Source organism: Scyliorhinus torazame, chromosome 15 (genome assembly GCF_047496885.1).
Source record: "Scyliorhinus torazame isolate Kashiwa2021f chromosome 15, sScyTor2.1, whole genome shotgun sequence".
Taxonomy (NCBI): domain Eukaryota; kingdom Metazoa; phylum Chordata; class Chondrichthyes; order Carcharhiniformes; family Scyliorhinidae; genus Scyliorhinus; species Scyliorhinus torazame.
In genome coordinates this window covers 139,985,062-140,012,655 of record NC_092721.1, presented here as the reverse complement: position 1 = coordinate 140,012,655, position 27,594 = coordinate 139,985,062, and the positions used below count along the sequence as shown (strand labels likewise).

General features: G+C 47.3%; 1 protein-coding gene across 1 annotated transcript in view; it reads right to left on the bottom strand.

Moving 5' to 3' along the window:
* The window catches only part of ift88 (intraflagellar transport 88 homolog), a 188,848-nt gene extending 169,179 nt beyond the window's left edge, over positions 1–19,669 (bottom strand). Inside the window, exons 1-4 of the mRNA XM_072476831.1 lie at positions 19,563–19,669; positions 9,385–9,477; positions 4,006–4,068; positions 3,251–3,307 (exon numbers count right to left, since the gene is read on the bottom strand). Coding sequence (XP_072332932.1) covers positions 3,251–3,307; positions 4,006–4,068; positions 9,385–9,468 — 204 coding nt within the window. The 5' untranslated portion in view covers positions 9,469–9,477; positions 19,563–19,669. The remainder of the gene's footprint in view (positions 1–3,250; positions 3,308–4,005; positions 4,069–9,384; positions 9,478–19,562) is intronic.
* Positions 19,670–27,594: the final 7,925 nt, after the last annotated feature.

Genomic DNA, 27,594 nt, shown 5'->3' with positions numbered 1-27,594 from the left:
CAACACCTCCTCCAAGATAGTCCTCAATACCGCGGCCCAACAAGGCTGTGTACTTAGCCCCCTACTATACTCCCTATGCACACATGACTGTGTGGCAAAATTTGGCTCCAACTCCATCTACAAGTTTGCTGATGACACAACCGTAGTGGGTCGGATCTCGAACAACGATGAGTCAGAGTACAGGAGGGAGATGGAGAACCTAGTGGCATAGTGTAAGAACAACAATCTCTCCCTCAACATCAGCAAAACTAATGAGCTGGTCATTGACTTTAGGAAGTGAAGTATTGTACACACCCCTGTCTGCATCAATGGTGCCGAGGTGGAGATGGTTGATAGCTCAAATTCCTAAGTGTGCACATCACCAACAATCTGTCCTGGCCCACCCACATCGACGCTACAACCAAGGAAGTAGAATAGCGCCAATACGTCCTCAGGAAACTAAGGAAATTCAGCATGTCCACATTAACTCTTCCCAATTTTTACAGATGCACCATAGAAAGCTGCATCACAGTTTAGTATGTCAACTGCTCGGCCCAAGACAATAATAAACTACAGAGAGTCATGAACACAGCCCAGTCCATCACGCGAACCCGCCTCCCATCCATTGACTCTGTCCACACCTCCCACTGCCTTGGGAAAGCGGGCAGCATAATCAAAGACCCCTCTCATCCAGGTTATTCTCTCTTCCAACCTCTTCCATTGGACAGGAGATACAAACGTTTGAGAACACACACTGACAGATTCAGGATCAGCTTCTTCCCCGCTGTTACCAGTCTCCTGAATGTCCCTCTTATGGACTAAACTGATCTCTCCACGCTTCTTCTGTACTGAGTAGTATTACACCCCAATGTCTGTGTCTATGTATTTACATTGTGTATCTATCATATGTTCTATGATTTTTTTCATGTAAGTAACAATCTGTCTGGACTGTACGCAGAACAATACTTTTCACTGTATCTTGGTGTACGTGACAATAAACCCAAATCCAATCCCAAAAGGCCAGCACATATGCCTTCTGATTCCCGACTCTCCAACCCCTTGCCGACTGGGAGGTCACCGATTTCTGCACTGGTGGTAGGGTGAGATCAACCAGCTCCAAGCTGTAACAGCAACTGGCGATATCATAGAGAAACTGAGGAGGGCACTGTAGCGGGATTGTAAACAGCTGGTCTCCCAGCTGCTGGATGCATAGTTTAGGAGATCCTGGAAAACTGATTTGGAACTCCGACTGAACAAGCCAGCAGAGCTGAACAAGCCAGCAGAGCCCCCAATTAACTCCTCAGCTGAAAAATGGAAACTCCAACAATGAGACTTCCCTTCAGAAATATATCCTGAAAATGTTAGCCAAGTTCTGAAGTGAGAATTGAACCTACAAACTTCTGACTCCAGTGACAATCCCACCAGTGTAGCAAAGCTAATAGTTAAAGGATAATTTTGTTTGGTTCTGTCTCCAGTTTTGGAGCTTCACTTGTTTGTGAATGGATCAAATATCAGAGATACAATGTTGTACTCCGATGTCTACTGCTGCATTCAACAGCATCTCATCCGGAATTGACCCTCAATGTTTATTCCTTTAAAGTAGACATATTTGAAAATAGTTCTCTGTCTAAACTTCCCTCCAAAAAAAAATTTATAAAGCTCATGCTCTATCTGACTTTGAAATAATTGGGAAAAACAAGGTCACTGTTACAACCCAACAAGGGAAATAATGAGAAAGTGTTGCTCAGATTACTAAACAGATACAAATGCATGTTGGAAACTCTACACAGTGGTTATCCTCATGCTGCAGTGTCTTTTGTTTTTTAATGCCTTCATTCAAATATTTTCCTGAAGGAATCAGACACTTTCAAAAGCTTGGCTTTGTCCTTGATATTGTGATAGCTACACTAAATTTTAATTGTGCAGTATCAGCACATGCAATGTACGCAGTTTCTAAGAATGCATCAGTTCCACTTAATGAAGTTTGGTGAGGAATATATTTCTATAAGCTTCCAGAAATTTCAGTCAATAATTTGGGGAAAATGATGAGAAAAGCTGAAGGATAAATTTCGAACTCATATTCTCCAAATAAAATAGAGGGGAAATACAGAACTCTGATTACACAGCTGTAATAGCCTTTTTTGTGTTCTATTAACTTCAGAAAGTGAAGTCGTGTGGTGGTGGAAGAGAGAGGTGGGAACAGAGGAAAGTAAGGAAGGGAGAGAAGGAAAAGAGGAAGAGAGGTTAGAGTGAGGCAGATGGGAGTTATGAAAAAAACAAGTGGAAAAAGAAAACAAGAGAAAGAGACAGAAAATTATCACCTCTGGCATCAGATATGAAAAAATAAATCCAAGTGTATATGTGCAAAAAATTGTGTGCAAAGCTTTGTGTGCACATTAAGGCAAGAAGTATCACTGGGGAATGTAACATTACTTTTTACTCATAATTACAGAAAGAAACACAGTTGAAACACAGGGCATAACTGGCAAATGTAATCACAACTCCGCACTATATCTGTGCGGAATCTGCATGTTCTCCCCATGTCTGCGTGGGTTTAGTCTCCACGTTCTTCCCGTGTCTGCGTGGGCTTCCTCCGGGTGCTCCGGTTCCTCCCACATGTCCCGAAAGACGGGCTTGTTAGGTGAATTGGACATTCTGAATTCTCCCTCCGTGTACCCGAACAGGCACCGGAGTGTGGCGACTTGGGGATTTTCACAGTAACCTCACTGCAGTGTCACTGTAAGCCAACTTGTGACAATAATAAAGATTATTATTATTATGTTTTTTCCATCTCCTAAATCTATTATTGCTATGTCCTGTCTGAATGAGATTGTTATCACTAATGATTAAGATCAGTGATTACTCACATATTGAAGCCCTAATTCAAATATTCGTTCATGTCAAGTTGTCAAATACAGGCCATCAGGGAATGAAAATTGGTGGACACGCCACTTCAACCTACTCTTACATACCTTTGAAGAGCTGGTTATGTAGCATTAGTAAACACTTGGCAGTAAGTTACTCACAGTTCCTCTTATATGAGACAGTGCGTCATGTAGGGCACTGAGGGAGTGGTTGTGGATTTATAGGAAGGAGTCAATGAAGTTTAAGGAGGTCTTGCAAATATATTGTGCACATTGTATATAAAATAGACTTTACACAATGTATATAACTCGCAGTAATTTTGAAACAATAGCAGGTGGAGCATTAATCAAATTATTTTCAGTGAGTGTAAACTATTCCATAGTATTGCTTAATGTGTTGTACATACCCCCATATTCCCAAAGGGACGTACACCTGCTGCAGTACTTGGTATTTTTGCAGTCATCTACAAAATAATTGTTAAAACACATTCGGTAACGTTAAGCTTCAAAGATGCTTTACATTGGTAATATTTGTCTAATGCTGATTAGCACTGACCCATGTCTGAACAATGCAGATATGTCAAGTACTGAGCTGATTCAACAGTATAAGAGAAATGAATACTTGCATTTGTATATTATCTATCTGTATAAATTACTAATACCAGTTACCTTTAGATGCCTTTATAAAGAGATGTGCCATGGCTTTGTTTTAAATGGCTCATTTACCAATAAATATATAGTCCAAACACAACACTGAATGAAGTTATGGTGACATACTGATGTAGTATGCTGTATCACATTGGTGTCACACAGTCATGGAACGCAGGTTGTTTAAACTGCACTACTTGAGTGCCTGAATACATGTATTGCCAAGTGAGGAGATGCTGAAGTATGGCAACAAAGTATTGAAAGGTGTGGAAAAAGGCAAGCTGTTCCTACAGCCCTAATCTAAGTTCATACAATGTTTCACCAGCAGAAGCTTAGAAGCTAGTTATCTCCTTCCTACAGCCCTAATCTAAATTCATACAATGTTTCACCAGCAGAAACTTAGAAGCCCCTTGGACACAGTTAAGCTGAGCCAGAGAATTGAAGTTGAGGTTGGCAGGAGTTTGCATTTTGTCAAAAAATTTGACTGCCTCTGTTTCAGTGCAACTATACTTACTGGTGGTCTTCTTCCATGGCTAGTTCTCAGAGCCTGTTGAAAGGCTGCATCATTCTCTAGTTCCTACATGCAACAAAAAAAAGTTATATGACATGTATTATTTAAACATGTGGCAGTCATACCCAGTTATTTCTTACACAACTTTTATTTTTTTTAAATAATTTTTATTAAGGTTTTCATAAAATATCAGTAACAAAATGAAAAAGGAACCCAACAGGGTTAAGTATAAAACACAGTCTAGAAAAACAACCCTCCATACCCCCCTCCCCCTGTACATAAATAATAAATTAACATTAACACCCCGACTTAACACAACAGGTATATACCCCCCTCAGACCCTCCAGTGTAACTAACAAAACCAAAAATAAAGTAAACCCCCCACCCCGAGTTGCTGCTGCCATTGACCAATGCCTACCGTTCTGCCAGGAAGTCTAAGAACGGTTGCCACCGCCTAAAGAACCCTTGTACCGACCCTCTCAAGGCGAATTTCACCCTTTCCAACTTAATGAACCCTGCCATATCGCTGATCCAGGATTCCACGCTTGGGGGCCTCTCATCCTTCCACTGAGGAAGAATCCTTCGCCGGGCTACCAGGGACGCAAAGGCCAGAATACTGGCCTCTTTCGCCTCCTGCACTCCCGGCTCCTCTGCCACCCCAAATATTGCGAGCCCCCAGCCCGGTTTGACTCTGGATCCTACCACCCTCGACACCTTCCTCGCCACGCCCTTCCAACATTCCTCCAGCGCTGGGCACGCCCAGAACATATGGGTGTGATTTGCTGGGCTCCCTGAGCATCTAACACACCTGTCCTCTCCCCCAAAGACCCGGCTCATCCTTGTCCCGGTCATGTGTGCCCTGTGCAGTACCTCAAACTGTATGAGGCTGAGCCTCGCACACGAAGAGGAAGAGTTCACCCTCCCTAGGGATCTGCCCACGTCCCTTCCTCAATCTCCTCCTCCCACTTACCTTTCATCTCCACCACCGAGGCCGCCTCCTCCTCCTGCATCACCTGGTAAGTTTCTGAGATCTTCATTCTGAGATCTCCTCCTCCATTTGCTCCACCAGCCTTGTGAAATTAAGCCTATGCAGGGCCCCCCCAGCTCCTGGCCACCTGGACCCCTAAATACCTGAAGCTCCTCTCCGCCCTTTTTAGTGGGAGCTCGCCAATCCCGCTCTCCTGGTCCCCTGGGTGAACCACGAACAGCTCGCTCTTTCCCATGTTGAGCTTGTACCCCGAAAAATCCCTGAATTCCCTAAGGATCTTCATTACCTCCGGAATTCCCCCCACCGGGTCCGCCACATATAGCAACAAGTCGTCTGCATAAAGCGACACCCTCTGCTCCTCCCCACCCCGCACCAACCCCCTCCAGTTCCTTGACTCCCTCAGTGCCATAGCCAGGGGTTCAATCGCCAGTGCGAAGAGCAGGGGGACAGGGGACACCCCTGCCTCATCCCTCGGTGCAACCAAAAGTACTCAGACCTCCTCCTGTTTGTGGCCACACTTGCCATCGGGACCTACATACAACAGCCTAACCCACCTGACAAACCCCTCCCCAAACCAAGCACTTCCCGCAGGTACCCCCACTCTACCCTATCGAAGGCTTTCTCAGCGTCCATCCCCACCACTATCTCCGCCTCCCCCTCCCTCGCCGGCATCATGATAACGTTCAAAAGCCTCCGCACATTTGCGTTCAACTGCCTCCCCTTCATGAACCCTGTCTGGTCTTCGTGGATGATCTGCGGCACACAATCCTCAAGGCTAAGACCTTCACCAGCACCTTTGCATCTACATTTAGCAATAAAATCGGTCTGTAAGACCCACACTGCAGGGGATCCTTGCCCCGCTTCAGGATCAAGGAGATCAGTGCCCGGGGCATCGTCAGGGGCAAGGCACCCCCCCGGCCTTGCAAATCTCCAGGGGTCCACCCCTCCCATCTGGTCCATAAACCCCCTCAGCACTCTAGCCGCCGCCGGCTTCCTACCCGTTCTACACCTGGAGCGATCCAGTGCCGGGTCCAGCACCGTGTTAAAGTCTCCCCCCATTATCAGGCCCCCCACTTCCAAGTCCGGGATCCGACCCAACATACGCCACATAAAACCCGCATCGTCCCAGTTCGGGGCATACACATTGACCAGTACCACCCTCTCTCTCCCTGCAACTTACCACTTACCATTACGTACCTACCGCCATTGTCTGCCACAATGCTCGACGCTGCGAATGACACCTTCTTTCCCACTAAGATCGCCAACCCTCGATTTTTGGCATCCAGCCCCGAATGAAACACCTGACCTACTAACCCTTTCCTCAATCTTACCTGGTCTGCCACCTTCACAACCCCGGCCACTCCCGCCTCTCCTTCGACTCCACCCATTGTGTGACACACCCTCCTCTTCCGTTCCCCATCCACAGGCTCTCCCCCTCCCCCTTCCATCCTAAGCGCGGGAAACAACCCTCGCTTCCCCACCCCAGCCCCGCCCCCTCCAATCTTCAGCGCGGGAAAGAGCCCACGCTTTCCACCTACCCGGCCCCGTCACCTCTGATGCAGCTCCTTTTACAGGCCCAGTCCCCTCACCCCCGACTCGGGCCTCCCCCTCCCCCGCGGGGCCCCATCTCACCGCCAGCCATCCACCGCTGTTCCGTTTGCTTACCCCCCTCCAAGAGCCCCCCCGACCAACCCAACCAGTACAGTGCCCAACCCGCCCTAACCACCCTCACCGACCAGAAAGAGAAAAACACAAAGAAAAAGAAACCAAGAGCAAAGGCCCCCCCCTCAAAAATTACATATCAACCGCAGTCCCCAAACGCCCACCCCGACCCTCAATCTGTGTCCAACTTCTCGGCCTGAACAAAGACGCACGCCTCCTCCGGAGACTCAAAATAATGGTGCCGGTCCTTGTAGGTGACCCACAGTCACACCGGCTGCAACATGCCAAACTTCACCCCCTTCCTGTGCAGCACCACCTTCGCTTGATTGTACCCGGCCCTCCTCTTCGCCACCTCCGCACTCCAGTCCTGGTATATTTGAACCTCTGCGTTCTCCCACCTGCTGCTTCTCTCCTTCTTGGCCCACCTGAGCACACACTCCCGATCAGCGAACCGATGAAACCGCACCAGCACCGCCCGCGGAGGCTCATTAGCCTTGGGCCTCCTCGCCAGCACTCTATGGGCCCCTTCCAGCTCCAGGGGCCTCTGGAAGGACCCCGCTCCCATCAGCGAGTTCAACATGGTGACCACATAGGCCCCCACGTCCGGCCCCTCCAGCCCCTCCGTGAGGCCCAGAATCCACAGATTCTTCCGCCTCGACCGATTCTCCATCTCCTCGAACCACTCCTGACATTTCTTGTGGAGCGCCTCGTGCGCCTCCACCTTTACCGCCAGGCCTAAGATCTCGTCCTCGTTGTCGGAGATCTTTTGTCGAGCCTCTCGGATCGCCACCCCCTGGGCCGTCTGTGTCTCCAGCAGCTTATCAAGAGAAGCCTTCATCGGCTCTAGCAGGTCCGCTTTAATCTCTCTGAAGCAGCGCTGGATACCCTCCTGCTGCTCCTGTGCCCACTCAGCCTGGTCTCCGCCCGCCGCCATTTTGTTCTTCTTCCCTCGCACCTTCTTCGGGTCCAGCACCACTTTTTTAGTCGCCCCGCTCCTAGTAGAAGCCATACACTATCGGGGAATTGTTATAATCTCCTTCCCACACCGGGAAACGTCGAAAAAGTGCCGTTGGGGGCCCTGAAAAGAGCCCAAAAGTCCATTTTTGCGTGAGCCGCCGAATGTGCGACTTAGCTCCGCATAGCCGCAACCGGAAGTCCTTACACAACTTTTAATTGTGCATTCAATGTTTGTGCGTTTCTGTATTATATTTTAAGCAGGTCTTTTTTAGGAAATAATTCCAAATGCAAATTATCATATGAATCTGCTTGATTACTGATGACAAGAATGATTACAGTAAATGTTTTGGAAAGTATGGCAAATGATCCATCATATTTGAACATTCTTTGGCTTGTCAACCAATTATTTACAAATAATGCTTATCTGATACTAATTAAAAGGGGAATTATGAATACAAAATAAATAGTTTCTATGTGATCTTAAAATGTTTTTTTTTTAAATCACTGCGCGCGGGTGTAGAGGCTAAAGGAGCCAATGTTGCATATATTTGGACAAGGGAAGGGACGGGACTTTCACTCGAAAGGAGGGCTCTTTGGGGTGTAGGTGGATATGCGGGGTTTGTGTGCTAAAAGGGGATCTTTGGGCTTTCCTAGGGCTGGGCAAGGGGGAAAGGGACCCGGGCGGGGGCCTCCACGCTGGCCGGTTTAAGCCGGCCAGTGAATGGGAGTGAGGTGGGGGGAGGGGCTGCGGCCATCAGAGTCTGACAGAACGGGGTCCGAGTGGTCTAGCCGGGGTGGAAAGCTGGGGGGAGGGAACCGAGGTTGGGGGAGGGAACTGAGGTTGGGAGGAGTTTTACAAGAGGCATTGGACGGGAGGAGCTGGAGACTTGGGGGGGGGGGGGGGGGGTACAACTTTGGGGTATCATGTACGGTACTCTCTTAGAGGCTGGATGGCGTTGGTTGGGGGGGGGGTGGGTGGGTGGAGAGCCGTGTAGATTAAGGGTGACTACGGGTAATCCCTGATTCCTTTTTGTCATTTGTTGAGGCGGGTTGAGGTTTGGGGGTTGGTGGGCGGATGGGATCGTTGTTATTATGGGGATTGACATATCTTGTTGATTATTGTTTATTGTTGATGGGTGTAAATGTGGGAGAAAACGTGAAAAAGGAGAATTAAAATTTTTTTTATTTTTTTTTTAAATGTTTAAAAATATTAAGCTAAATTTTGATGATATTTACATTGCCGTTGAACTAATTTTACAGTATGGAGCAGTATTATAGAAAATGTACTTCAATCACAGTGTCAGACATTTACCTACAACACACGGGCAGCACGGTAGCATTGTGGATAGCACAATTGCTTCACAGCTCCAGGGTCCCAGGTTCGATTCCGGCTTGGGTCACTGTCTGTGCGGAGTCTGCACATCCTCCCCGTGTGTGCGTGGGTTTCCTCCGGGTGCTCCGGTTTCCTCCCACAGTCCAAAGATGTGCAGGTTAGGTGGATTGGCCATGATAAATTGCCCTTAGTGTCCAAAATTGCCCTTAGTGTTGGGTGGGGTTACTGGGTTATGGGGATAGGGTGGAGGTGTTAACCTTGGGTAGGGTGCTCTTTCCAAGAGCTGGTGCAGACTCGATGGGCCGAATGGCCTCCTTCTGCACTGTAAATTCTATGGTACATCAAAGCACAGGTTTATCCCACACAGATCTAATACAAATAAAATATAAATTTATGTTGTTAAAATAACTATTTAAAACACCCATGCTCAAGTAACCCATACCTCTGTATCATAAGTTGGGTTGTAGTCATTATATCCCGAGTACAGATCCTCTTCATCTAGCGCTGTCAAATGCACATGATCCATTATTGTGTCCTGTTCAGGCAAAATAACTTTAAGTTAAAATTTAACATTATGCCACATTGGATTTCACTCCTGCAAACCAAGTCTTTTAGTGAAATTTATAGACATGTTCATCTTACTTCTGATTATGGGCTAGTCTCATGCAGCTTAGAACCTTTTGCATTGCAAACTGTATAAATAACAGATTATGGTGTTTTCTTTAGGTTTTTATGCATGGATGAATGTCCAAGAACATGGCAGAGATGGATTATAACGTGGAAAAATGTGAGGTTTTCCACTTAGATAGGAAAAATAGTAAAGCAGAATATTTCTTCAATTATGGTAGACTAGGAAATATTAGCAGTGGGATTTATACGTCATTGTATATGAATCATAAAGTTAATATGCAGGTAGAACAAGCAATTAAAAAGACAAATGGTACATTAGCTTTTGTTACAAGGTCTGGAGTATAAGAGTAAAGAGATCAAACTATAATTATATAGGGCATTGTGAAGCCACGCCTCAGGTACAGGTTTGATCTCCTTGACCCCCGGGTTGAGAGGATTGTCCTATGAGGAGAGATTAAGGAGAACAGGTTACATTTCCGAGAATTTAGAAGAGGGATGATCTAATTGAAATACAAAATTCTTAAAGGGTTTGAAGGGTAGATGCTTTCGCTGAGTGTGGGGCGTCCTAGAACTAGCGATTACAGCCTCAGAAGGCGCTGGCCATTTAGGATCGAGATGAGGAGAAATTTTTTGACTCAAACAGTCATAAAAACTTTAGAATTCTCGATCCCAGAGAGCTGAGAATGAAATCTTTAGAATTCTCGATCCCAGAGAGCTGAGAATGTTCAGTTATTGAGTACATTCAAGACAGAGATCAGCTGATATTTGAGTGCTAAAGAAATTAAGCGATTATTACCATAGGACAAGAAGCCATGATGTGGAGATGCCGATGTTGGACTGGAGTGGGCACAGTAAGAAGTCTTACAACACCAGGTTAAAGTCCAACAGGTTTGTTTGGAGTCACTAGCTTTCGGAACGCAGCTGATGAAGGAACTACGCTCCGAAAGCTAGTGACCCCAAACAAACCTGGGGTTGTAAGACTTCTTACATAGGACAAGAAGGTGAAGTTAAAGTAGATGATCAGTCATGATCTTATTGAATGGTGGAACAGGCTTATAGGACTGAATAGGCTAGACCTCATTCTATTTCTTACGTTATTTTATGCAATTACCTATTAAGTCATCCTACATAAATTAAAAAGGTGTTCTGAAGAGGAGTCATATCGGACTCAAAACATTAACTCTATTTTTTTCTCCACAGATGTTGCCAGACCTGAGTTTTTCTAGCACTTTGTTTTTATTTCAGATCTCCAGTATCCACAGTATTTTGCTTCTATAAACGATTTAAGAAAAAATAAATTTAGAGTACCCAATTATTTTTTTTCTAATTAAGGGGCAATTTGGCGTGGCCAATCCACCTACTCTGCACATCTTTGGGTTGTGGGGGTGAGACCCACGCGCAGACACGGGAAGAATTTGCAAACTCCACACGGACAGTGAATCGGGGCCGGGATCAAAAATGGACCCTCAGCGCTGTGAGGCAGAAGTGCTAACCACTGCTGCACCGTGCCACCCCGCTTCTATAAACCAAAAGGACTTATTTAATTCCAGGCTCACCCTAAAGGATACAAAGCTCAATAAAGATATAGTGTTCTATGCAATTAATATTTTGTTGTACTTAATTTATGCCATCACAAAACCATTAATACTGCTCAATGGAAAACAGCATAACTTACTTCAATTTAAGTTCAAATCTTCAACTTAATATCGATGTCATTCAGCTTCAAGGGTTACAGTATACACAAGGTCAAGGTAATTTATTGTATAAACGAAAATAAATAACAGTTTGCAATCGTACTCTTCCTATAAATCCTAACCTTCTATTAAAATATACAACCTTTTAAATATGGCAGCAGTTTGTGGAAGCAGTGCCAAAATTTACCTTTTTTTATATGTATATTGTCAGGAAATAGGTATAGTTTAAGTAAATTATATGGGTATTGTGTGTGTTAGGAACAAGGTACGCTTAATTTGCATTTGGGTGCCAAGGAAAGGTTAAAACGTCAGTTTAATTTTATGTTAAGCAAAGATGCCAACAAGTTTATAGTTTAGTTTCATTTTCGACTTTGCCTGCATTGTAACTGAGATTTTATGACGTTATAAACAATTACAGGCTTTGAATAAACTAAGCTGTTGCTCAGCAACCAGAGGCTCACATCAAAAAGCAGAAGCATTTGAGTTCTGTTGGAACAAGGTTAATCCAAAAGCAAGAAGCTTTCCACAGAAACTGCCAGTACAGACAGGACAATACAGAGGGACAGAAAGCAAATCCAAGAAGCTAAAGAAGTTAGAAATCAGTGAATGAGTGTTCCAGGAAGTTAAAGGAACAAAGAACAGAAATTTGGAAGAGGGTTCTGTTCAGTGAAGTTAGGAGCAGAGAGAGAGGCTCCTAATTGAATACAGAGCTGCAAGGTGCAGGCCTGGAGACATCGGCTAGCAAGAACCAGACACCCGAGGTGGTCCTAGGATTGAATACACGTTAATACAGACTATGAAGCTGTGGTGTTCTATTGGCGTGGCAAAGTACCTGAGAGATTGTCTGGATGTTTGAATGTACGTGATGTTCCAGGGCAGAGGAATATTGAAAGGAGAGGCTGAAATCCTGGATGTGGATCCTCGGTGAAAGAATCTGAGAGAAAGTATTGTTTTGAAGAAGATTCCAAGCGTGTTCTTTGAGAACAGAGTTTGTAAACACTTGTGTGAAAGTCAGAGTTCCAATGAGATCAGTTGACTAGTATGACAAGCATCTGTGCACCAGGTGATGGGTTTAATTTGATGAGAAATTCACAGAAGTTGTATTCGGTGCCAACTGACAGTTGGTTTCAGAGTGCGGTGTGTTCGACCACGTTTGGCCTAATGGTTTACATGGACTGTGTACTTACTCAGAACATTAGAGTACACGTTACCCTTATAAATCTATATATATATGTAAAGGTATAGCCTGGGGTGAAGGAGTACTGTATTTTTATTTTTTAAAATATTTTTTATTCTCCTCCTTTTTCACATTTTCTCCCACATTTACACCCAACAACAATAAACAATAATCAGTAACAAATATGTCAATCCCCATATCAATAACAATGATCCCATCCTCCCGCCAAACCCCAAACATTAGTCCGCATGTTTACATAAGCAAATGACAAAAAGGAATCAGGAATAACCCATAGTCACCCTTAATACACACAGCCCCCCTCCCCCAACCCATCCCCCCCAACTAATGTTCGATGTTATCCAGTTCTTGAAAGTGCATAATGAATAATGCCCATGAATTGTAGAACCCCTCCATCCTTCCCCTCAGTTCAAACGTAACCTTCTCAAGAGTCACGAATTCCAACAGGTCCCCCCGCCACGCCAGGGCACAGTGTGGAGAAGCTGCTCTCCATCCCAACAGGATCCGCCTTCGGGCAATTTACGAGGCAAAGGCTACAATATCTGCCTCCGCACCCGTTTCCAACCCTGGCTGGTCGGACACCCCGAATATGGCCTCCCAGGGACCTGGGTCCAGTTTCACGTGCACCACCTTGGAAATTACCCTAAAAACCTCCTTCCAGTAATCCTCTAGCTTTGGACAGGACCAAAACATATGAACGTGATTAGCGGGTGCTCCCCCGCGACGCTCACACACATCTTCTACTCCTTCAAAGAATCGGCTCATCCTCGCCCTCATGAGGCATGCTCTGTATACCACCTTCAGCTGTATCAGCCCCAACCTCGCGCACAAGGTGGAGGTATTCACTCTCCGGAGCACCTCACACCAGAACCCCTCCTCCATAATCTCTCCCAACTCTTCCTCCCACTTTGCTTTGATCCCTTCCAGTGGTGCCTTCTCCTCTTCCAAAATAGCTCCGTAAACCGCTGACACTACCCCCTTCTCCAGTCCCCCTGTCGTCAGCACCTCCTCCAGCAATGTGGAGGCCGGTTCCACCGGGAAGTTCTGTATCTCCTTTCTGGCAAAATCTCAAACCTGCATGTATCTAAACACTTCCCCCCGCTCCAGCCCATACTTCGCTTCCAGCTCCTTCAGTCCTGCAAACCGACCCCTAAGAAACAAATCTTTTAGAGTCTTAATCCCCTTCTCCTCCCATTTCTGAAAATTTGGAGTACTGTATTTAATCTTTTCTTGTTTAATAAATGTGTTATTCTTTTGTTGCAAGTTCATCAGCGGTCCTGTGACTCTGTTCACCCACATCTCTAAACAAAAGTTAGGATCTATTGAGCCCACTCTGGGACCAAACTGACCTGTAATAACTTCAGCTGGGATCATAACAAAAAAATTAGCATGCCTTCTGCAGTGTTGCTAATGGTATGTTAGAAAACAGATTGTTTTTGAGGTGCTGCCAGCAAAATGTGATGAAGAGCAAGGGTGCAAAAGTTTATTTACCACATATCAGCCCAAGCCTGAATGTTGTCCAGGTCTTGCTGCACACAACTTCCGTATCTCAGGAGTTCTGAACGGTACTGAACAGTGTGCAGTCATCCGTGAATATCTCCACGTCTGACTTTAACATGGCACAAAGGCCATTGATGAAGCAACAAAAGGTTGGGCGTAGGACAGGACAAGCCCAGGGATGGTCATGGTAACGTCTGGGACATTGGCTGTAAGATATTGTTCCGTGAGTATCACTGTGTCAGACTGTTGCTCGACTGGTCTGTGGGACAGCTCTCTCAATTTGGCACATGCCCTAAATGTTAACCAGGAGGACTTTGCCGGCTTGTGTGGACCATTGTTGGTTCTGGTGTCTAAGTCAAATGCCAGGTGGTGCATCGGTTTTATTCCTTTCTGTAGCTTCTCCAACCTACTTCTCAAACTTTTCTACAGTGTCCCAAAAACCTTCACATCCTTCCAAAATGCAGTGTCTAGAATTGCATACAATACACCAGTTTAGGTCATAGCATTATCATAACTTCCATGTTTATGTGCCCTATGACAGTGGTTCTCAAAGTGTAGTCTGCAGACCAGTAGTAGTCTGAAAGGGTTCTCAAGTAGTCCATGGGCTAGTCCAAAATTCAAGTCACTGCTGTGCAATGCCAAAGCCAATACCATACAAGAGAACAAGCCAGAATCCTCATCCTCACCCTTGTGGGAGGTCAATCAGACCAGCACCCCAGTGCACAGCACGAGTTGTCATAAGCATAAAGAATAACAATGTGGTTCATAAACAAGATTTGTTACAACATACAACTGAGAGGTCAGATTTCCAAAACTTCTGGGGCTGAAAACAAAGAAGAGCCAGCTGAGCATGGGACATGAGATCATAGGAGCAAGCGTAGGCCATTTAGCCCTCTAGCCTGCTCTGCAGTCAATAGGAGCATGGATGATCTGATTGTGGCCTTAACTCAACTTTACTGCCTACCTCCATGAAACTAAAGTTCCCCAGCTTGGAGCCAGACATCACCTCATGTGTCTTATCAAAAGTAGTGCCATTCAGGACAGCACGGTGGAGCAGTGGGTTAGCCCTGCTGCCTCACAGCATCGAGGTCCCAGGTTCGATCCCGGCTCTGGGTCACTGTCCGTGTGGAGTTTGCACATTCTCCCAGTGTTTGTGTGGGTTTCGCCCCCACATCCCAAAGATGTGCAAGCTAGGTGGATTGGCCACGCTAAACTGCCCCTTAATTGGAAAAAATGAATTGGGTACTCTAAATTTATTTTTAAAAAAGTAGTGCCATTCTTCCCATGATTCTGATTAGTTTATTTTTGCTTTGGCAAGTTAAAGCAAGTGAGATAGGACTGATAGCTAGTCTGCAGGGTATTTTTGAAATTGTATCCTGTATGCCCAAATCTAGGTCAATGTAGATCAAGAAAAGCTCTGGTCCTGGTAACTACCGCGAGGAACCAACTGTTTACCGTCCTCCAGTCCAGAAACAACTGGCTACTGATACTTTTTGTTTTGTTACTCAACTAACTTTGCATCCTTACTGCCACTTTCACTTTTATTCCCTAGACTTCAACTTTGCTGCCAAGCCTATTGTGTGGCACTTTATCAAATGCCTTTTGTAAGTCCATGTATATCACATCAACTATATTACCCTCATCAACCCTCTCTGTGACCTCATCAAAAAAACTCAATTAAATTAGTCACATGTGATCTGCCTTTAGCAATTTCATGTTAGCTTTCTTTAATCAGTCAACACTTGTTTAAGTGATTGTTAATTTTGTCCAGGATTGCTGTTTCTAAAAGCCTTGGATGAGTTATATCTGGACTTGGCAACATTTACTTCCTCTGCCCATCCAGTATCTCAACTACACCCTCTTTTACAAACTTCAGCGACTTTTTCTCTTTCTGTTTTTTAAACTATAATTATCTTAACATGGATCGGGATAGAACAAGTCCTCCATTATCACTACTCCATAGTTTTTGCTTCTCTCTGTAATTTCCATGCAGATTTTCTCCTCTACATCTTTCAAACTAATTGGTGATCTATAGAATACATCCAGCAGTGTAATAGTATCTCTATTGATTCTTAACTGTTTAATTAAATAGGTCTGTCCTTGACCCTCCATGACATTGTCTCTCTCCTGCACTATAACATTCTTCTTAGTGAATAGTGCCATCCTTCCTCATTTCTTTCCATCCCTATCATTCCTGAAACCAGTAACCAAGAATATTTGGAATCCAGATCTCCATTATCATCACATCATATCTCCATGCAGCTATCTGCCCCTGTAGCTCACCAACTTTATTTACCAAGCCTCATGCATTTACATGCATGCAATGAACTTAATTTAGACCTTATTGTATTTCCTTTCAGTCTAACCCCATCTGTTTCTTACTCTAGTGCTGTCTCTCCCAATCCTTTGTGCAACTTGTTTCCCCTTTCTAATGCTACATACCTGTTCCCATCCCTTGGCAGGTTAACTTAAATCCTATCCCATAGCAGCAGCAAACCATTCTGCAAAGATATTGGGCGCGATTTAACCAAATAATTTCTAAGTGTCATTTTGGACCGGTTTGGCTGGATGTTTCTCGCTTGCTTTTTGGGTGAGATCCACACCGTTATTTACCTACACTTAGTCATTGCTTTGCACCTTGGAGTTTCTCACAGGTCTAGTCCACACATAGAAAGTTTTTCAGCAATGGGGAGCTGAGGTAGCCGGCGAGACCAACTCCTCAGAGATCAGGCTGCTATTTTGAAACGGTGCTCCTGATGGCTAAATGAGCTTGAGAGCCTACCATGTATGGGCAATGACACCCCCCGCACATATGGACATTACCCCACCCACCACTGCACCCCCCCCCCAATGAGGATACCCCGTCATGGGTCTCTGAGGGGCTACTTTTCAGGCCTACTCACCCCCCACTTTCATGGCCCCCCCATACTTCACCCCCCTCCAACCTTTATGAGGCCCCCATACCCATCCTTCCCCATCACATCCTTCATATACCCCCTTATCCCCAATTTCATGGGCATGGCTCCCCTCAAGCCCTTGCCCTTGGCAGTGCCACCTTGGCACTGCCAGACAGCCTGGCAGTGCCACGCAGACACATTGGCATTATCAGGGTGTTAGTGCCAAGGTGCCCACCTGGCACTGCCAAAGAGCCCAGATGCCAGAGGGTGAGTCAGGATACCACCTTGCCCCTCACCAACCAGAGATCTCCAGTGGCATCTCCAGTAGATGCCCCCCACTGGGTATCATTACGCCTGGTTCACATTTGTGTGGACCAGTGCTAATAGCATCATGGCGAGGTCTCCCAGGCACACGCATTCGCTCCTGGGCCTCGGGAGAATTGGGCGGCAACATATTTAAATTAACATTTTAATATGTATATCTGGATCTCGCCCAGCGAGTGCGAAATCCAGATCGCGAAGCGCTCCGGGCATCACAAATCTCGTGAGAGGCCTTTCAAAAGACGTAACAACCTTGTTGCGTCACTGAGTTCTATCGTGCCCATTGATCCCAGCTGTTTCAGTGCAAACTGACCAACCAATACAGAACCCTGCCTTCCAGAATTGGTCCCAACGTCCAAGAATCTAATCATCCTACCCTTCCCCGCACAATCTCTCAAACTATGCATTTATTGGCTCTACCCTCGTCTTTTGAGACTTAATAACACATGCCATTTTGATTAATCTGGAGATTACTTCTTTAGGGTCTTGCTAAATGGTCTTCTACTCGGAACTTGGTCAAGGCAGGAGTCTCCCAGGAGGACAGCAGGAATGCTTTAAGGATGTTTTCAAGGCAGCCCTGAGGCTGCCCATTGGCTGATGAGACAGCCCAGTTTGTGATCGACCAAATTTGAGAAGGTTCATTCAGGAGGGCACCAAACACAGACACATTGACAGAAACATGCAGAGGCTAAGGCACTGGAAAGAGCACACAAACCTCCAATACCTCATTTGCCCAACCTTTAAAGCACTATTGCAGTCATGGTGTCACAGTAGTTTGCCCTACTGCCTCACAGGGCCAGGGACCTGAGTTCAATTTGGCCTTGGTGACTGTGTGGCGTTTGCACGTTTTTCTTCTGTCTGCATGGGTTTCCTCCAGGTGCTCCAGGTTCGGTGTTTTGGCGATGATCAATGCATGGGGTTACAGGAATAGGGCAGGGAGTGGGCCTAGGTAGAGTGTTCTTTCGGTGGGTTGGGGCATACTCAATGGGCCGAATGGGTCTCCTTCTGAACTGCAGGCATTCTATAGATTATTCATGAACACCACCTGTCCTGCACGTAACAGAGTCTGCAGATCGTGCATTGGAATTATCAGCCATCTCAGAATCCTTTGAACCAGAGTGGAAGCAAGCCATCCTCAATCACGAGGGGAAGAGAAAATGGTGGAAAATCTCAGCAGGTATGGCAGCATCTGTAGGGAGAGAAAAGAGCTAATGTTTCGAGTCCAATGACTCTTTGTCAAAGCTCAATCACGAGGGACTGCCTAAGGAGAAAAGACTCAAGAGTATTACAGCACAGAGAGGCCCTTCGGCTGTTTCTTGTCCATGTCAGCCATCAAGCACCTATCTGCTCAAAGAACCTCTTTCTACCTATTAATATCTCCGTCCTCAGGGAAAATCTGCTGACCTGGACAACATATACTAACTTCAGCATAATCATGTACAAGGAACTTTAAATGCACTAGCTGTACCTGTTAAGATACTTCCACATTAGGCAGTGCTAACCAGTAAGTGCTGCATCCCCCCACCCCCGCCCCCCATTAGCATTGCTGCCTCACAGCGCTGGGACTTGGGTTCAGTTCCGGCTTTGGGTGGAGTTTGCACTTTCTCCCCAAGTCTGTGCGGGTTTCATAGATTATCATAGAATTTACAGTGCAGAAGGAGGCCATTCGGCCCATCGAGTCTGCACTGGCTCTTGGAAAGAGCACTCTACCCAAGGTCAACACCTCCACCCTATCCCCATAACCCAGTAACCCCACCCAACACTAAGGGCAATTTTGGACACTAAAGGCAATTTATCATGGCCAATCCACCTAACCTGCACATCTTTGGACTGTGGGAGGAAACCGGAGCACCCGGAGGAAACACACGCACACACGGGGAGAATGTGCAGACTCCGCACAGACAGTGACCCAAGCCGGAATCGAACCTGGGACCCTGGAGCTGTGAACCAATTGTGCTATCCACAATGCTACCGTGCTGCCCGAGTTTCCTCCGGGTGCACCGATTTTCTCCCACAGTCCAAAGACGCGCAGGTTAGGTGGGGTTCTGGGGTTACAGGGATAGGGCGGGGCAGTGGGCCGAGGTGGGATGCTCTTTCAGAGGTTCAGACGCAAACTCGATGGGCCGAACAGCTCCCTTCTGCATTGTAGGGATTCTATGATCCACGTCTTGACAGAATTGTAGCTGAGCGCCAGCAATAAATATCATAACAAATAGAATAATAAATGCACATGTTGAACTGGACAACTAAATACTGGGGGGGGGGATCCTCAGAACCAAAAAGGTCGGGAAGCCCCTGCAATTAGATAATCTCACCGATCCGTGCCATACCAGTCTTTCGCCTGAAAACCTGAAGCAATCGGGAATGAATGATAGTAAATTACCTTTCAAATCAATCGCGCTCGCCGGCAGAAACAAAAGTTCAAATTCCGCCAAACGGCCGCAACGGCACAACACAATCGGGAGGGGGGCTTCTTTCCCACAATGCACAGCGGCGCTTGGTCAGCAGGCCAATGAAAGGAGCGAGCTGATTGGAGCCGCTGGAGAGCCGGCCGAGTCACATGGATGAAAGGACATGTGTGATTGGCTGCTGGCCGGGCTGATGCTGGCAAGCGTTCCGTTGCTGAGCGACGGGGAGTAAATGGAGTGCTGGCCCGCCGCTGCTCAGCAATTTACATCCGTACTCAAATCCCAGAGAAACCTCAATCTCATATACCACAGTGTCACAATGTACCGTGCATCTGTTTACCATAACCAAATCCCATGCCGACATGTCCCTGGTAACATAGTGAAGAATGAGAGTGGCGACATTTTGATCAAATGCTTTCTGTTATGGCGTGACTTTCACATTGGGGGGGTTAGCTCAGCTGGGCAGCTCGTTCGTGTGGCAGAGCAAGGCCAACAGCGGGGCTTCAATCCCCGTATAGGCGAAGGTTATTCATGAAGGACCCTGCCTTCTCAACCTTGCCTGAGGGGTGGTGGATCCTGATCCTCAGGTTAAATCACCACCACTCAGCTCACTCTCATCGAACCGACAGTGCCCATCGAGTCTGCCACTGGCCCTTGGAAAGAGCACCCTACTTAAGCCCATGCCTCCACCCTATCCCAGTAATACCAACTAACGTTTTGGACAGTAAGAGGCAATTTAGCATGGCCGATCCACCTAACTTGCACATCTTTGGACTATAGAAGGAAACCAGAGCACCCAGAGGAAATCCATGCAGACACAGGGAAGAAGTGCAAACTCCACACAGTCACCCAATGGTGGTTAGCACTGCTGCCTACGGCGCTGAGGACCCGGGTTCGATCCCGGCCCCGGGTCATTGTCTGTGTGGAATTTACACATTCTCCCCATGTCTACGTGGGTATCACCCCCACAACCCAAAGATGTGCAGGTTAGGTGGATTGGTCTCTCTAAATTGCCCCTTAATTTGAAAAAAAAAATAATTGTGTACTCTAAATTTTAAAAAAGACAGTCACCCAAGTCCCGAATTGAATCAGGTTCCTGGAGTTGTGATGTAGCTGTGCCACCATGCCGCTCATATGGTCATTTGGGACAATGGCGACTTTACTTTTAGATTTCACTATAAGATAAGTAATCCTCAAGGTGTTCCATTGTCTGTTAAATACTCTGTCCAGTAATCCCAGATTTTGGAATGACCCATCTACAGCACCATGTGTAGTAATGGATTTGAAATGTAGACCTTGCAGTAGCAGAAATGCTTCCCATTGGGAGGACTGAAAAAATAAATATAATGGTAAATGGTTCAAAATAACTCCCAAACATTAGGGGCTTTTCACAGTAACTTCATTGAAGTCTTGTGACAATAAGCAATTATTATTATCCCAGATGTGGCCATACTAAATTTAGCCCATGTTATGGGAAGAAAGGAAATGTTTCTTAACCATTAAAAAGTTGATGTAGTAAATAAAAAGTTATCATAAGCTTTCCGGGAAGCAGCAATGAAGCACAAAGCTCTATCAGTCTATCCAGAGAAATTATGGTAGAGAACTCAAATTTTCCCACAGCTTCTGCACCAGCCATTGAGTTACTTCTTATGTTAAATAACAGCCCTGTTCACAAACTTTTATTGAAGAAATATTTTTCTCTGGTGACAATAATTCTGACCAGCATACCTCCTCCATTAACATCTTGTAGTTTGTGCTGGCAAAATATCAGGTTAATGCCTCCATCCCAAACAAGCCACAAGTCAGAATGTTGGACTGTATAGGGATTGAACAAATGAGCCCTACCAATGGTGCCTATGCTTCCTACACTTGCTGTTTATGCTCACACATGGAGAGAGCTAATTGGATCAAGCATGAGGCGCCCCAGAGCAAGCAGTTCAATTATAGTATAGTGGTTCTCCTGTCACGTGTACACTTACAAAGGTAGTCTTTGCAAGACAAATAGAACATCACAGTGCAGTTTACTTTTACCTTTATTGGCCTCTCCACTCATTCCCTTCCTGAACCCATCTGATCCTATCTCTTCTCTCCCTCCCTTCTGTCCTATCCCCTCCCTCCTTCCTCTCTTCTGCCCTCCCCTTCTCTCACCACACTCTGCAGTTTCTTGCGATCTTGGGCCTACCAGTTACCATACCAAGCTGTGATGCAGCTGGATAGGATGCTCTCTATGGCACATCTGTAGACGTTTGTGAGAGTCAATGCAGACATGCCGAATTTCTATAGCTTCCGCAGGAAGTAAGGACGTTGTTGGGTGAGGCACGATCAATTTGACTAAAGACGAAAGTTGAATCCAAACTGAGGCTTTATTGATATCAGATGTGTGGCCTCCCACAGCAGCTGGCGAAATGGCAGTGAGCTGGAGAACACGCATATTTATACCCCGCCTCCTGGGCGGAGCCAGCAGGCAGGGGCCACAGGCGAACCTGTAGTGCAGGTTCTACCATACATCCTCTAATATAAAGTACAACAGTGGTTTACCACATTCACCCCCTGTTAAAATTAAGTCCGGCGGGGGTGGTGGATAACTATATACAATCATGATTTTAATATTTACAGAGCAAAACAAATGTCTCTTGGCGTCCGGTGGACCAGTCAGAGGTTCAGCCGGTCCGGGGCCTTGATGGTCCTTTGAGAGCGACGAAGTGGTGACGGCGATGTTGGTGCTGACCTGGTCGAAGGTGACTCCGGGAGCATGCCGAAATCCTCTTCATCGACGGGCGTGGGCAGGGGGAGGATGGATGGTCCTGGGGGAGGTGGTGTTGTGAGCGACGGGGGAGGGAAGGGTGGTGCCGGGGGTGACGGGGGTGGTGTGGGTGTGAAACCTGCTGGTGCCAGGTCCCTAAGGGAGACGGTATCCTGGCGGCCGTCAGGGAATGCCACGTAGGCGTACTGGGGGTTTGCATGGAGCAAGTGTACCCTCTCCACCAACGGGTCCGCCTTGTGGAGTCGCACATGTTTACGGAGAAGCACGGTTCCCGAAGCTGTGAGCCAAGTCGGGAGCAACACCCCGGATGTGGACTTCCTGGGGAAGGCAAAAAGACGTTCATGCGGTGTATTGTTAGTGGCAGTGCAGAGTAACGAGCAAATAGAATGTAGTGCATCAGGGAGGACCTCTTGCCAGCGGGAGGCCGGGAGATTTCTGGACCGTAGGGCCAGCTGGACGGCCCTCCATACTGTCCCATTCTCCCTTTCTACCTGTCCGTTTCCCCGGGGGTTGTAGCTCGTCGTTCTGCTGGAGGCAATACCCCTGCTGAGCAGGAACTGACTCCGCTCATCATAAAAACATAAGAACTAGGAACAGGAGTAGGCCATCTGGCCCCTCGAGCCTGCTCCGCCATTCAATGAGATCATGGCTGATCTTTGTGGACTCAGCTCCACTCTCCGGCCCATACACCATATCCCCGAATCCCTTTATTCTTTAGAAAGGTATCTATCTTTTTCTTAAAAACGTTTAAAGAAGGAGCCTCAACTGCTTCACTGGGCAAGGAATTCCAAAGTTTCACAACCCTTTGGGTGAAGAAATTCCTCCTAAACTCGGTCTTAAATTACTTCCCCTTATTTTGAGGCTATGCCCCCTAGTTCTGCTTTCCCCGACCAGTGGAAACAGCCTGCCCACATCTATCCTATCTATTCCCTTCATAATTTTATATGTTTCAATAAGATCCCCCCGCATCCTTCTAAACATGAATGAGGATCCCCTGTCACTGTAGATGTAGGCGGGGGAACTGAACAGAGTGAAGATCGAATTGAGGGCTTTAATGACGGTGGCAGACGTCATGTCGGGGCAAGGGATGGTGAAGGGGAACCGGGAGTATTCGTCGATCAAACTGAGGAAATATGTGTGACGATCGGTGGAGGGGAGGGGGCCGTTGAAGTCCATGCTGAAGCATTCAAAGGGGCGGGAGGCCTTCACCAGGCATGCACGGTCCGGCCGGTAGAAGTGCGGCTTGCACTCCACACAGACCTGGTAGTCCCTGGTGATTGTCCTTACTTCCTCGACGGAGTAGGGCAAATTTTGTGCCTGAATGAAGTGGTACAACCGTGTGACCCCTGGGTGACAAAGGCTATCGTGCAGGGTCCGGAGTCGGTTACCTGTGCGCTGGCACGTGTACCTTGGGAGAGTGTGTCTGGGGGCTTGTTGAGTTTACAGGGGCGGTACAAGATCTCGTAATTATAGGTGGAGAGCTCGATTCTCCACCGCAAGATTTTATCATTTTTGTTCTTGCCCCGCTGTGTGTTATTGAACATGAAGGCTACCGACCGTTGGTCTGTAAGGAGAGTGAATCTCTTACAGGCCAGGTAATGCCTCCAATGCCGCACCGCTTCAACGATAGCTTGGGCCTCCTTCTCGACGGATGAGTGTCGAATTTCAGAGGCATGAAGGGTGTGGGAAAAGAATGTCACGGGTCTGCCTGCCTGGTTTAGAGTGGTGGCAAGGGCGACATCTGAAGTGTCGCTTGCTACTTGGAAAGGCAGTGACTCGTCCACTGCACGCATCCCGACCTTGGCAATGTCTGCTCTGATGCGGGCGAAAGCATGTTGTGCCTCGGCCGCAAGGGGGAATTGGGTGGACTGAATGAGTGGATGGGCCTTGTCCGCATAGTTTGGGACCCACTGAGCGTAGTAGGAAAAGAACCCCAGGCAGCGTTTGAGGGCCTTGGGGCAGTGGGGGAGGGGAAGTTCCATGAGGGGGTGCTTGCGGTTGGGGTCGGGCCCGAGAATTCAGGGTTTTGGACTATATAGCCGAGAATGGCTAACCGGGTCGTGCTGAACACACACTTCTCTTTGTTGTAGGTCAGATTGAGAAGAGTGGCAGTGCGGAGGAATTTATCGAGGTTGGCATCGTGGTCCTGCTGTTCATGGCTGCAGATGGTGACATTATCTAAGTACGGAAAGGTGGCCCGCAAACCGTACTGGTCGACCATTCGGTCTATCTCCCCTTGGAAGACCGAGACCCCATTTGTGACACCGAAAGAGACCCTAAGGAAGTGGTAGAGGCGACCGTCCGCCTCGAAGGCAGTGTATGGCTGGTCCGACTTCCAGGTGGGGAGCTGGTGTCGGCGGATTTCAGGTCAATTGTTGAGAAGACCCGGTACTGCGCAATCTGATTGACCATTTCAGATATGGGTGGGAGGGGGTACGCGTCGAGCTGCGTGTACCGATTGATGGTCTGGCTGTAGTCCACGACCATCCTGTGTTTCTCCCCAGTTTTAACCACTACCACTTGGGCTCTCCAGGGGCTGTTGCTGGCCTCGATAATACCCTCCTTAAGCAGCCGCTGGACTGCGGACCTGATGAAGGTCTTGTCCTGGGTGCTGTACCGTCTGCTCCTAGTGGCAACGGGCTTGCAATCCACAGTTAGATTGGCAAAAAGGGAGGGGGGATAGACCTTGAGGGTCGCGAGACCTCAAACTGTAAGGGGGGGTAAGGGCCCGCCGAATTTGAGGATGAGGCTCTGGAGGTTGCACTGGAAATCCAGGCCCAACAGGAGTGCAGCGCAGAGATTAGGAAAACATAGAGGCGGAAGTTACTAAATTTTACGCCCTGGACGGTGAGAGTGACTGTACAAAAGCCTCGGATCGGGATGGAGTGGGATCCGGAGGCTAGGGTGATCCTTCGATTGGCAGGGTGGACCGCGAGGGAGCCGCGCCTTACCGTATCTGGGTGAATGAAGCTTGCGGTGCTCCCGGAGTCCAGCAGGCACGAGGTCGCGTGGCCGTTGATTTTAACTGTCGTCGACGCGGTGGCCAGGTTGTGCGGGCGAGATTGGTCCAGCGTCATCGAAGCGAGCTGCGGGTAACCATCGAATGCTTCGGGTGGCGAGCGTGTGCTGTTCCGATGTCGGGATATCCGGAGGCCCTGTGGGGGACGTTTCCCCATGGGCTACCCTGTGTAGCCCATGGTGTGCACATTGTGGTGTCGGGACAAGATGGCGGCGCCCATGGTGCGCACATTGTGGTGTCGGGACAAGATGGCAGCGCCAATGGTGCGCACATTGCGGAATCGGGCCAAGATGGTGGCGCCCATTGGTCGCACATGGACCCGGGAGGAGAAGATGGCGGCTCCCATTGTGTGTCTGGCGTGGGGGAGGGGGCGATAGCGGGCGCGATTGCAGCGACTGCGCGGGCCTGGCACACAGCCGTGAAGTAGCCCTTTTTACTGCAGGCTTTACAAATGGCAGTGCGGGCCGGGCAGTGTTGGCAGGGGTGCTTCTGCTGACCGCAGAGGAGGTCATCGGCGGGGTCCAGGAGGGATAGGAAGGAGTAGAAGGATGGGCAGTGAGGCGGGAGAGGTAAGATTGTACGTTACGGGATGCGACCGTCATGGAGAGCGCCAAGGTTTTCGTCTCTGTCGGTTCGAGCGTGGCCCCTTCCAGCAATCGTTCTCGGATGCAGTCCGACGCAATCCCTGTCACGAAGGCATCGGGTATGAGGATATTCGCGTGTTCGGCGGCCGTGACGGTCTGACAGTCACAGTCCCAGACGAGTGGGATTAGGGCCCGCCAGAAGTCTTTGATGGACTCACAAGGTAGTTGCGAGCATGTTCATCTTCTGCGCATAGTGTTCTTTGAGGAGTTCCATTGCTTTTGTGTAATTCGTGGCGTCTTGGATCAACGGGAACACGCTGGAGCTCAGTCTGGAGTACAGGACGTTTATCTTCTGAGCCTCCGTTGGCGCGGGGACCGACGCGTTGATGTAAGCCTCGAAACATGCTAGCCAGTGAGTAAAGTCTTTCCTGGCGTCGGGCGAGTGCGGATCCAGCTGCAAGTGAACGGGCTTAATTTGGATATCCATTCTGTGGAAAATCTGACTGTAATAAATTGATGCACGATCAATTGCACAAAGACTAAAGTTGGGTACAACTGTGGCTTTATTTCAGTCAGATGTGTGGCCTCCTGCTGCAGCTGGCGAAATGGCAGGGCACTGGAGGTCATACATATTTATACAGTTCTCCGTGGGCAGAGCCAGCCGGCAGGAGCTACCGGCGAACCTGTAGTGCAGGTCCTACCTTACATCTCCTATTACAGTGGTTCACCACAGTCCCACTGCCTGTTATAGGACCCAAAAGGGATCTCTGTCCTCGCCCTTTTTGTTTGTAATTCTTCTTTGATACTGAGATTTGGGCCTTATATTCGAATGGTCTTAAAATGCTGCTAGCATTGTATCCTCCAGCTTCGGTGTCACTGTTGAAGAGCCCATTTGTACAGTAAAAGCGTCTGTAAATGAATGCTTTCCAATGTTTTTTAAGGCTTTGGACATATGATCCAAAAGCATTTTTCTCTCTTTGAATCTAATTCCAGTTAAAACCAAGAACCTATCCATGTTTGATATCCTAGCACACTCCAATAATTTAAAGGCAAGTACTGATTATAAATTTCTGAGTGGAATCGCTGCAATCTGGTATATAGTCAGTTAAACTCCATTGATATATGAAACTCCATGATGACCTCTGGAATAATCGTCCATTTTTCGAAATTATCAAAGTCCTACCAAGCCTCATAGCCTTCCGTAAGTCACCTGTCATGTAAATGTTATCCATGAATTTGAAGAAAATGTCCAAACCTCCTTATCCAATTCCTGAACCTCTAGTTCCAAGAACAATGCAGTTGACATTGCTCCGGGCAAGAAGCAAAATAGCTGCTGGAGTCAGGGGAAAGAAATTGCTTCCTGCCGATGCTTTACTGAGCTGAGCAGACGAAGGGTCAAAATACAAAACTCACCTGGTACCTGACAGTGCCAGACCGGGGAAAAACCCGACGTTTGGCCACCCTACTAATCTGGTATATTTATAAATATTGCTGACTGTGAATCCGTGCTGTTCTGTGTGCTACATTGAAACCGCGACAGCACGTCAAAAGTATTTTGATTATAATAGTGAAAAGCGTTGTATAAATGTATATTACTGTATTGCTTTCCGCCATTGATGCAAGTATGTAGAATTTGAACC